We start from the raw sequence: 12,770 nt of genomic DNA, 5'->3' as shown, positions 1-12,770 counted from the left end.
TTTACTAAACCTTATTTTTATTTGAATAAAATAAATAGAATTTCAAGTTGAAACTTTCAACTAAGTTATTTAGATTTGGATCCGAAAAAAGAAAAAAAAAATATAGCTGAAATAAAAAATCATCGTATCGAAAAAAGAAAAAAACACAATTGGGATAAAATATGCAATGGATATTAATAAAAACCAATAAGAAATACAATTGGATCAAATAAAATCATTATATTGATTATGTGACAATTAATAGTTGAAAAATACCCCATTTGGAAGATGATTTTTTAATTTTTCACCCTTCCACGCGCCTAAAAGAGAGTGTATCCACGCTCTTTGCCACATCAATGTCTAGGGGGATCCAAGCTATCATATTTTCAAGTTGAGGGGGGTAATTAGGCCAACGTAAAGTTTAGATGTACACTGAATAAAAATCGACAAGTTCATGGGGGACCTAGACCATTCTGCCATTAAAAAATGAACAAGAGAATTTCTGTGTTTGATCGTACACTGATTTACTTTCCTTATGAATTCGCATTGTCTTAGACTAAAAGGATATTTAACAAATGTAAGTCATAAATCCAAAACATTACATTGTATTTTCTAGACGATTATGCTACAGAGCCTAGATATTGGACTTCTCAAATATTGAAATTAACCATATTTGTAGATCTTTTTGAATTCCGCGCTCTTCTCTTTTCTTTTCATCCATATTTAGAAGTTTTCTCCCTTGTTGGTTGGTAAGAGGAGAAGGTTTGATGCAGTGAAATTTCTCTGTTATGTTATTATGTGTATTGTTGATCAGGAGCGGCTCTAAGGTAAGGCAACTAAGGCCTTTGCCTTAGGCCCCAGTTACTAAGGGCCCAAAAAATAGAAATTACTATATTATTATATATATGATTTATATATTAGTTATTAATAAGAAATTTCAAACTTTAATATTTTTTAATTGAGTCGAGGTTGCATGGACTTGTCTATGCTTTTGAACTCTTTTAACATGTGACAATGAAATGAGATACCCAAAATAAGCATGAATATTTCTTGTAATGGCTTGAGTCCTATATATTAATGAAACATATCAAACATTGACATAATTAATTGAATTTGCAGATTTTAGTGCTGTTGATGATCTTATCTCATGCTTCTTTTTCTGCCATATAATTGAATTTGCAGATTTTAGTGCTGTTGATGATCTTATCTCATGCTTCTTTTTCTGCCATATACGCGACAAACGTATTGTGTTTCCGAGTAGAAGTAGTGCCATTAAGCCACACCATACTGTAATTCCAATTTTAATGACCTCACCAAGTGCTTCACTGTCCTTCTTAGGTGTGAGGATGTAAATGGATATGCCATAAGTGAGTGCTGCTGAGGTTACTGTCAACCACATGATAACCATCAAACCCCACATGAAAAGCCTGAGCCTGAAGGGCAATCCACTTATCAACAGCAAGATTGTGCTGAGAGAAGAGACAAAGGAAATGGTGTTGGTACGAAGGAAAAATCGATACGGTATGGCATGATTATAAGCCATTACTGCTTCCCCTGCTTTATGTGAGGGTATTCCCTGATCATTCAATTTTCCATTTTCTTGCCAAACACCTCCTGGAGGGTTCACTCCAGCTTGGAATGCCATAGTTGCAATAAGTGAGGCCACCACCATTATTGTTTCACGTTGCTTGGAAAGCCAATCGCCTTTTGAGGGGGGGTTTTGGGCCTGATTTTCTCCTAAATATGCTGGTGTTGAAGATACTTGAGAATGGTTATTTCCACCAATGTCATTGGAAATTTTGGTACTATTTTGAATGATGGATACTGAAATATGCTTTGCCCTTAAGCCTCCAGCTTCTCTAAGACACTCTCCAATGGATAGATCATTCATGTCCCTCCGACTCTGTGCTAAAATATCTAATGCTGTATTCCCATTAGCATCCATTGCATTCACATCTATTTGATTGGTCTTTAGCAAGTACTTGGCAGTCTGCAAGATTGGTAAGTGGTTTAGTTACTACAACAACAACAACAAGCCCAATAGAATCCCACCATGTGGAGTCTGCGGAGGATAGAGTGTACGCAGACTTAACTCCCACCTTGAAGGGTAGGGAAGTGATTTAGTTACTATTATAAGAAAATGAAATCAATACTTTTGGCTGAATATACCGATAGCTCTTTAGACACTTCTGATTCATATTTTGGAAAGGTTTCTCCGCGTATTCACAAGCACCAATTACATGTATTAGCTAATCACGTAAAATATGTCTCATCCTTTAATTATACACATCAACATCAATTGGAAAATGCATGGAATTTTATGGCTCATTGAGATTAATGTATTTGATTAAAGGCGACCTATTTTAATTAGTTAACCGGTCTACTTAATAGATGCTTGAGAATGCACGCAAAAGTTTTTTCAGAATTTTGAGTTGGAGGTGTCTAATAGGAAAAATTTATCAAATGTTCATGTGCTTAATCGAAACATGACGTAGTTCGAATGTCTAAATGAAATTTACTGATAGGTTTAAGGGGTTGTCGATGTATTCCGCCACTTCTTTTCTAAGGAACAAAGTCTTACCTCAATTTGCTTATCAGCAACAGCCAAAAGCAAAATGGCGTGGCCATCACCATCCTTTGCATTCAAGAACTCATGGTCCCATCCAATCTCCATTAGCACCTTGAGAACCTCCAGCTGATTATGCTTCACACATAAATGCAAGACGTTTTCTCCATTGATCGTCGTTCCTAGAGCTGCATGAGGCCTGATATGTATTAGTTCTTTGATGACTTCAACTCGACCTTTGATTGCTGCAAGATGTAGAGGATTTCTACCATCGCGATCACAAGCCAGGCACATTTCAGGATTCACCACCACCAACATCTTGACAATTTGCAGGTGCCCTTTGGCTGAAGCTAAGTGAAGAGCAGATGACTTTCGCGAATCTAATTCAGCAGCAAGCTGAGGATTTTGAGCAAGAATTAACCTCACAAACTCAATATGCCCGCACATCGCTGCTATGTGCAAAGGAGTTTCATTGAAGCAAGTTAAGGTCAGTCTATCAAGAATCAAAGCATCTTGTTGAAGTAATTCTTGTAAAGCTCTCACATCTCCTTCAACTGCAGCTTCATAGAGTCTCTTCTCAGTATCCATCTTCCTCTATCAGATTCTTTAAAAAAACAAAATTGGTTAATAAAAGGAGGCAGGCGAACTTCTTCTACGTTGAATACACGAAAATGATCATATGAAAATTCGTCTGATGAAAAGTTCCCTAGCTAGACGATCTTCCATGTGGAGTGAAATAAAAAGTAGCTTATACGACTAGAGAACACATAATTATGATAGAAAGAAAGGGAAAACCAATTTATAGTAGCTGATATTTTTGTATTTCTTGGATTAAGTCATCGCTGGAAAAGTCTTCCACCAAATTTTAGACTTGTTTAAATGATATTCAAGACTAATCTTATCTTCTTATGGACAAGAAATAAATAAAAGAAAGAAAAGCAAGAAATTAATTAGTACGACAGATATGACTAGGGATTATTTGACTGAAAATGACCTTTGCTATTAGTACTATCACACTAGCTTCCTCGAAACTATACGGACAAAGAGACAATTCTCGCTCGAAGCTACCAAGATTTTTTTTTGACAACTTTAAGCAAACCGATTTGTGTGTCTGGATAACAAGATATTTATAGACTCTGTTTATGCATGATATACGGTGTCGGTGTTAGTCCCTATAAACCCATTTGAAAAGAAGATTTTGTACTGAAGAAATTTTTATATGCATACGTTTCCAAGGTTTTAGTTTATGCAACACAATTAGTTTGGTATGCGAGATTATATAACCAAAGATATTCCATGAGTTGAGATATCTAATGATATTTATATTTTATCCACCTTTTATATGGGATAGTAAAGTAATATGTTCCATCATTTATTAGAAACTGCGGGATGAAATAATATCAGGATTAGCTGATAACCAAACCAAACATGGATAAGTTAATTTCAAATTTTATTCGAGACTATTATTCTTATCCCTCGTACAAACGGCTTTATACTATACTTATTTTGTCGTTTCAAATATTACTCCACTTTCCTTCTTTTATATTTTTCACAGTAAAATTTTATTGTCAACTTTTTTATTAATTGTTTTTCTACTTCAAATTAATTCCTTACTTATTTAAACTTTGAATCATCGGATTCGGATATGATGTAGAATAAGATAGGAAAGAAAGCAACAAGGGAATTAAGATAAACCCCAAATTAAAAGCAAAAAATAAGATATTCATTACACCCTAATTAGCTAACAAGTATAATTAAACCTATATGAAACCCTCAAGTGGATGGTAATCCCCTTGAAAACACTTTTGAATTATCTTGACACAAAGAAGAGAGATCTCAATTCTCACAAGTTCAATATCTCACTTAAATTTCATCTTTATAAGATCGTCAATATTGTACTGATAGCCAGGGGCGGAGCCAAGTGTAGTTGAGGATCCGAACCCCCTCGGCAGAAAATTACAGTGTATATTGAAGGTTAAAATTATTTTTTTATGTATATATGGTAGGTGTTGAACCTCCTTAGCTTCTTGTATATTTACCTCTTTATATTTTTGAATCCCCTAACTGAAAATCCTGGCTCCGCCACTGCTGATAGCGTCTTTAGAGTATACCGAATCATTAAAGAGGCAAGTCCCTTTTGTACTATTGAAAAGAAGTATTTATACTAGTTCTATTATTACATACCAATGGCTTAAAAGTCCTTAACTAGGCTTAAAAAAAGGAAAATATCCGAAATTATTAGATACCATAATCTAACTTCAAAATGTGGAGATATTTTGTTGATTGGAGGCCTCCAACTCCTGAACTGGGAAGACAAACTTGGCCCATCTTCTTCTTTTATGGTTCCAAAGCCTCCAACACGTAATTCATGATTTTTCATGGCCGGATAAGTTGTACACTTTGTTAGGCTTCCCAAGCGCCTCCTCCAAGGTTCATGATAAGCATTTGCAAGTCTTTTAGAACCTTAGCTTGGGACCTTGTGAATTGCTTTGGTGGTTAATTATATGCCGATTAAACATCATGATACCTGCAATAATAAGTTCTTTCATGCCACTAATACACTTCTTTAAATTACATATTGTGCATAACTAATAAATACTCCCTCCGTCCCATTTTAAGTGTCTTAGTTTGACTCGGCACGGAGTTTAAGAAATAACAAAAAACTTTTAAATTTGTGATCTTAAATTAAAGATGTGTCTAATGTACTAAAATATCATTTGAATCTTGTGGTTATAAACTTGTCATTTAGGATGTTTGAATTGTCAACTTACTAAGCATAGAAAGAGGCACTTTTTTTGAGACAAAAAAAAAAAAAAAAAGTAAGACACTTATACACGTGTACAAGTAAGTATTTGCTGAAGAAAACCCCTAGAAATCAAGGGAAGAGGTGTTATGTGGCAAATTGAAGGAAACATGATTTGTGAGTGTGTACAGGTGCTGTGCTGAAATAGAAATACAGTACACGTGTGTATAAAGAGGCATAACAAATTCATTGACCAATGAGATTGGTCCATGTTTATAGTACAATTGACATTACTCCTAGTACAATAATTGATAGCAGTGTTTGTACCTCTTTCACGCTTATATATAATAGAAGTGTTTTTAATCTTATTTTATTTACGCTTTGAATTTTTAAAATGTTATCTTTTACTTAAAACAAAATTAATTTAAATTATAGCTATAAAGAGATATTTAGTTAGATGTATCAAGCACAACATTTGGGTCAATGTAATAACATTATTTTGTCATATAAGTGGCATCTATTTTGACATTCATAGCTATTTTACAATAATTTTTCATTTTGTGTAGAATTTATAATTTATTGACATGTGCAATGCACGTATGCTAAAACTAGTATAACATAAATTAGGACAGAAAGTACTACTTTTTTGAAATTTCACAATTCCTATGTCCAAACGCCCACTAAAATAAAATTGATTCAAGTAAATTCACAGAACAAGTTTTGCTTGTCCCTCACCTTCTTCTAGTTCAGATATGCATAGTTGCAAGTGCCATAATTTAGAAAAGCAAAAAGGAGGGAGAATTACTCTTGTGGTAGCTAACATAGGTAAAATTGCTATAAAAAAAAGATTGTTAGTGCAATCATATGGAGATTTCATTTTTTTTTTTGGTTTCCACTCGGAGCCCTACTAAATCCGGACACACGTCGTGTAGATCCCATCAGGGAAAGTGTCCTACCAAGTGTTGGGATCGAAATAACATGGCGTCATGCTGAAGCTAATAATTGCAAACCTTGAATGATAAGAAATCAAGCAACAATGAAAAACTATAAAAAAAGACTTTGATAATATGATATGGGGTTGGTCAATTGACCTACATATGAAAACTAATATAAAAGAAAATCATAAAACTATTAAGAGAAAAATCTCACCTTAAACAAGACTTCATTCGAGGACTATATTGTGGATACTACTGTGTTGTTTTGTGTGAAAGAAGAATCCTCAATTTATAGAAATACAAAACTTTTCCTCCAAGAAAGTATTAGTCAAATATGGAAAAAATCTTTTTCACCTAGAAAACCTTTTCCACCAAGAAAGGAATTCTAATTATTTTTTTCTTAACTATTTACAACCACACAAATATTTAAGGCTTATTTTAGATCATAAATTTTAATTTTTTTTATTTTTTCTTAAATTCCCAGCCTAGTTTAATGGTGAGAAAGGAGTGGAATTTACATGTCCTTTTCAGCCAGAAGTGATTTTTTTAACAAACCATGTCCCCCGCCAAACAGGGGTTGCTCACTTTATTAGTATTAGTGCTTTAATTTCAACTAAAGGTGAAAAAAGTTCACAATCCATTGCTGTGGTCTTTGTTTATTGAGAAAAAAAAGTAGGTAATATTCCCGTTTTGTTGCTATGGTCTTTTTCTATTGAGTTTTGTCTCAGTCATTCATCAAACACCTTACATGCAAAATATTTATGCCACGTGGCTCATATTTTGAGTTTGTTGCACGGTTTAACCATTATTTATGTATACACTTTTATACAAGATTGATACATTATGTATAATACTTTTCTCCAGATATAATGTTAGTATATAATATTGTCTAAATTGAAAATATAGTTACGTGGCGTAATAATTTATGTTGGGCTATATATGTATTTCACAATCCATTGCCATGGTCTTTGTTTATTGTGAAAAAACAAAAAATAAAAAGGTAATATTTGCTATGGTCTTTGTTTATTGAGTTTTGTTTCAGTCATTTCATCAAACATCTTTCACGTAAATCATGAGTTGCCTGCTTTATTAATTATTAGTGCTTTCGTTTCAAAGGTGAATATTCTTTTCACAATCCATTGTTGATCTTTGTTTATTGAGAATAAGTGAAAGACAGTACTCCCGCTGTCTCAAAATAATAGCCTGTTTGGGCCGAGCTTTTAAAATCAGTTTATTTTAAAAAATATTTTTCAAAAAAGTACTTTTGGCGAAAAACAGTTTGTGTTTTGTCAATTAATTTAAAAAACACTTTTGAGCAACAATTAGTATTTGATCAAACTTTTAAAAAGTGTTTCTATGTGTATTTTTCTCAAAAGTACTTTTCAAAAAAGTGTTTTTGGGCAAAAGTTATTTTTTTAGCTTCTGCTACTCCTCAGAAGCACTTATTTTCTCTCAGAAGCACTTATTTTCTCTCAAAAGCTTAGCTAAACACTCACTTTTTTCAAATAAGCACTTATTAAAAGAATAAGTACTTTTGAGGGAAAAATAAACTTTGCCAAACAGGCTATAAGTCTCTTTAGCTCCTTTCACGCCCATTAAGAAAAATAATATATACAGCGTATAGTTTATTAAGCTACCCTTATTTGTTAGATGTTTCTTGAGAATTGAGCATTAGTTAGAAGAAGTAGTTCTTTAATACTCCCTCCGTCCCAATTTATGTTGCATTATTTGACTTGGCACAGAATTTAAGAAAGAAAGGAATGATTTTTGAAATTTGTGGTCCGAAACAAGCCTTATATAATTGTGTGGCTGTAAATCATCTCATAAAGTTAAATTGTTTCTAAATATAGAAAGGTGATATTTTTTTGGGGACAGACTAAAAAGGAAAGTGTGTCATATAAATTAGGACAGGGGGAGTATTTGGAAACAATTACTTTTTTGTCTAGCATTTCTAAAGCGACACTAATTTTGAGACAATTTTTTTTTATTAAAATGACACTTATTTTAAGATGGATGGAGTAATAATATCTCCTTTTCTATATTGGGTTTTGTCTCAGTCATTTCATCAAACAGCATCCGCACAAATCAGGAGTTGCTCACTTTATTAGTATTGATAGTGTTTTGATTTCATCAAAAGGTGATAAATTCACCATTCATTGCCGTGGTCTTTGTTTATTGAGAATAAGAGAAAGAAGGCAATATCCCTGTCGAATTCTTTGTTTATTGAGTTTTCTCTCAGTCATTTCATCGAACAGCTTCCACGCAAGTCACGAGTTGCTGTAAAGTATATATATTGGAGCAGGTACATGCAGATGCGGATTCAAGATTTAAACTCTATGAGTTCAACCTTTAAGGTTCTTTAAAAATTATGATTCCTATCTATTATTTATTGTAATTTTAATAGACTTTACACATGATTTGAGGATGTTTGACTAAGTTTATAAGCCGGTTAAACTAGCTTACAAACACTTTTTAACTTACCTACATATTTGGTAAATACTGTCGTTTGGTTGGAAAAAAGTTATCCCAGAATTACTTATCCTGGGATTAGTTATCCTATCCTCTCAAAGGAATAAAATAACACAACAATCCCGGGATAACTAATTCCGGGATTAGTTATACTGTAATTTTATTCCAACCAAACATGGGATAAACTTATCTCAAATTTAATCTCGAGATTATTTATCTCTTATCCCTTGTATCAAACGAGCCCGGGGTTGATTGGTAGCTGATTAGAGTTATGCAGATATTTAGTAATACAAGGATTAGTTATGAGGAAATTTATGTATTATTTTATGCAGGGTTTGGTTATTTATATATTATCAGTCCACCTTCAATCTTGAGAAAATAATACACAGAGTCCCTCATAACTTATAGGATCTTCTTGGGTGAACGATCATACTGTTGAAGAAAACCAATCGCATACAACAATAACTAATTAATACACAATGAATTAATATGGCAGAATTTAATGAAACTCACTAAATAGGGTAGATTATAGTTATTTCTTTAATTAAAAAAAAATGAGGGGAAAATATAGAAAAGGTAAAAAAAGAGGAGATAAAAAGATAAATAAGAATGATGACCATAGAGAGGTGCCACATCACCTTGTTTATACCAAACTTTATATTATATATTGATTTTTAACATTTAAGCGGTACGTTATAAGATTTAAAAAATATTCTGATATATTATAAATTATTTTGTTTTAACATTATAAATTCAAAAATTCTACTTTTTAAAAAATAAATTTGTGTCTAATTAATTAAATTAAAACACGCGAAATAAAGCAGATAAAGAACTTTGAATTTCAACGAAGAAAGGGGCAACAAAGCCATCTATTTCCACCACCTAAACAACTCAATCAGTTAAATTTGTCTATGTATTATTTGAAGTTGCCAGATTTTATTTTTCACTGTATTCTTAAGTCCATTTATACCTTTGTAGTTACCAAATTTGGACTTTTGTAGTTACCAAATTTGCATTGTATCACCATTGCCATAATAGGTGTTCCCGCACAATAAGCTCCATGTTTTCAAATTCTCGTAATTAAAGGTTCCAAATCAATTTACCTTTCAACTTTTGATTTTAATAATTTAAAATGATGCACAAATTTGAATTTCATTAGGAATCAAAAACAAATTCGAAATTTTTATCGTAAGTAAAAGCCAACACTCTAGCAGGGGCAAAAATATGGAATGGAGCACATCAAGATACAAAATTTATAAAAACATCTTTTGCTGGACAACCAACAATATGTATTGCTCTAGCACACTTTCTAGGAGAGGCAATGACTACAATATTTGGCAGCTAGCAAAGCAACTAATTTTTCAACTTTCAAACAACTGAATCAAGTATATAAAAATACTAATTCAGCAAATACTGTTGAAATTATTATTCAAAGTGGGAGGAAACCAAATGTGCAAGTCACGTGCATTTTTTCATCCGAATGCATCGTTAGGGTTAGTCTTGTTTTTGCACAATTTTTTTTTAGTGTTAGTACTAAATTCTTGAACAGATAAATAAGAGGAAAATTAAAGTTCAGTTTATTAGTGAGTGAGTGAGTGAGAGAGAGAGTAATAGGTAATAGCTAATCTAAAGGTACATCCGCGCATAGCGCTTGCATGTTCTTTTAATCATATGCATTCATTATGTGTACAGTACCAATGGCGTACGCAGGGGTGAGCACTTACAAATTATTTAAAAATGAATGCATGATTAAAAGAAGATGCACGCGCTATGCATGATAAGGTATACCAAGGGAAATAAGGTATAAGGGAAGCCTTTAAGTTGGACAAGTGGATCGTCATCATACACTTTTCCATTTTTTAGCATGGGCATTGCTATTTTTTCATTTTCTTGTAAATAAATTTTATCGACACGGGTGGTGTGTGTCCTACACAACTAGCTTCTAAAATATGCATAGAAACACAATTTTTATCATTTATTATTTAAATAAATTTTCCATTTATTATTTAAATAAACAAATAATTGTCTCTATGCATATTTTAGAAGCTAGTTGTGTAGTACAGACACAACCAGTTTCGATAAAATTTATTTACAAGAAAATGAAAAAATAGCAACGCCCTTGCTAAAAAATGGCAAAGTGTATGATGGCGATTCACCTGTCCAACTTAAAGACTTCCCTTGTACCTTATTTCCCTTGGTATACTTTATCATGTACAATCAAAAGACGGCACAATGTGAACCACAATCACTGGAAATCACTGATATTAAAGGCAAGATTGTGGTTGGTGATGATGATAAAGGGCCTGCAATTTATCAAGGCCAAGCGGTAAAGGATGAGGGGTGGAGTCGCTGTGATTCTTGTCATTTCAAAAGTCCTCCGCGATATCACTTTTGAAGTTGCTAACGTCCTTCCATCAACTAATTTGGGTTATGCTGAAGAAGAAAAGATAAAAGCCTGCATAAACTCATCCTCCACGGCTAAGGCGGGGATCCATTTCAAAGGAACAAAGATGGGGTTTAAAAATGCACCATCTGTAGCATCTTTTTCCTCTGTGGTCTCAAACTTTGTAAGTCCAGGCACACTAAAGCTTGGTATAATCGGCCCTGGATTGAATATTCTCGCTACATGCTTGGCCTTTCTTCTTGGAGTATATAAATTCGACATGTTACATCATCTCATGCATATAAATTTCTTGCCGCCACCTAAGCGACATTGCGGTTTTGTTCAAAAGCATGCACCCTGATTGGTCACCAGCTGCAATTAAATCCACAATTATGACTACAACATCTAACCGCAAGGGTCAACCCATCCTTGATGAAAGGAAACTTCCTGTTGATGTATTTGGTCTTGGCCTGTAAATCCATCAAAAGCAAGAAATTCGGGGCTTATTTATGATATCCAACACGTACGTAAACTACAGTCAATACTGATAGAGACGGTGCGTCCACAAAACAATATATGAGGGACCTGGTTGTATACCCGTTCCCTGACGTAGTGCAGTAGTAGATAACAGGATATTATCATGGAAAACTCCTTGCTCAAGGGATTAAAAATCACGACCTACCACGTAGGATTTCAACTCCACTACACCGAGCAACTTCAAATTACAACTCTTGCAATCTAGGAATTAACTCTTATAATACACCCTATTGCAAGCAACTCTTGACTATCTCTAGCCAAGCGAACTAATACACCTAAACTAACTCTAGCCTAGTGTACCACTCAAAGGCACCCTTTGAGAATTCAATACCGCGACTAACTCTATCCACTCACACACTAATACACTTGGACTAACTCTAGCCTAGTGTACCACTCAAAAGCTTGAGGAAATAAACTTCCTACAAGCAACTTTTGAGACTTTGAGAAACCTACAAATAGCTTCCTTTAGAGAAGAGTAGGTTTACAAGTTTAAGAACAAAAGAACAGAAATTTAACACTTCCTAGGACTTAACACAGCTTCAATTGTGGAAGAATAGGTACTTGGATTTGTTGAAGCTTTGATCTTGAACACACCTTGATGTGTGAAGACTTGCACTTTTAGATCTGAACAATTTTTGGATTTTGCAAGAATCATATCTTCACTTTAGCAAGATATTTGAATATGAGAAAGAGTGAAGATGACAACCCATAAAGCAACTTTGTTGCTATACGCTGCTCTGTTGTACTGCTACAGTGGCAGCAGCTTTACAGCTGTAAAGTTAACTGTAGAACACTTCAGGAGACCTAGTCTTTCTACCAGCGTAATTGGTTCCTCAAGTCGGTTTGTCACGTCATCAAAACACCAAAACACAAGATAGCATGGTTTATCAAATACTTGTGTCGCCTTGGCTATACGAAAAAGGAGATTGCGTGCATTGTACATCAAAGTGTCCATTGTCAATTGCGCGTTACTATCGAGCATATATGAGGTGAAGCTGCACTATCTTCTTTCTCCATTATACTTGGATCAGAGAATAAAAATATACAAGGATAGTTAAAAATGTTGGTGATGCAAACTCCACTTATGCTATTAGCATCACTCAAATTAATTCTAGGAGTTCATACGGTGGTTGAGCCTATCAAGATTGCCTTCACCAA

General features: G+C 33.7%; 1 protein-coding gene across 1 annotated transcript; it reads right to left on the bottom strand.

Annotated features, from left to right (window-relative positions):
• Positions 1–959: 959 nt before the first annotated feature.
• LOC132617637 (ankyrin repeat-containing protein BDA1-like) lies at positions 960–3,422 on the bottom strand. The gene is made up of 2 exons (XM_060332686.1): positions 2,561–3,422; positions 960–1,969 (listed from the first exon to the last, which is right to left on the bottom strand). Exons 1-2 carry the CDS (start codon positions 3,131–3,133, stop codon positions 1,067–1,069), a joined length of 1,476 nt encoding a protein of 491 aa, XP_060188669.1. The 5' UTR covers positions 3,134–3,422; the 3' UTR covers positions 960–1,066.
• Between the last annotated feature and the right edge of the window lie 9,348 nt (positions 3,423–12,770).

This window comes from Lycium barbarum, chromosome 11 (assembly GCF_019175385.1).
Source record: "Lycium barbarum isolate Lr01 chromosome 11, ASM1917538v2, whole genome shotgun sequence".
Taxonomy (NCBI): domain Eukaryota; kingdom Viridiplantae; phylum Streptophyta; class Magnoliopsida; order Solanales; family Solanaceae; genus Lycium; species Lycium barbarum.
The sequence above is the reverse complement of the archived record's forward strand: the minus strand, read 5'-3'. Positions and strand labels throughout refer to the sequence as shown.

What these genes read in the sequence shown, in the direction of transcription:
- LOC132617637 (XM_060332686.1), bottom strand. Translation starts at nt 3,133, where the DNA reads ATGGATACTGAGAAGAGACTCTATGAAGCTGCAGTTGAAGGAGATGTG. An exon ending in TTGCTGATAAGCAAATTGAG is followed by an intron (nt 1,970 to 2,560) that starts GTAAGACTTTGT and finishes CCAATCTTGCAG; the next exon opens with ACTGCCAAGTACTTGCTAAA.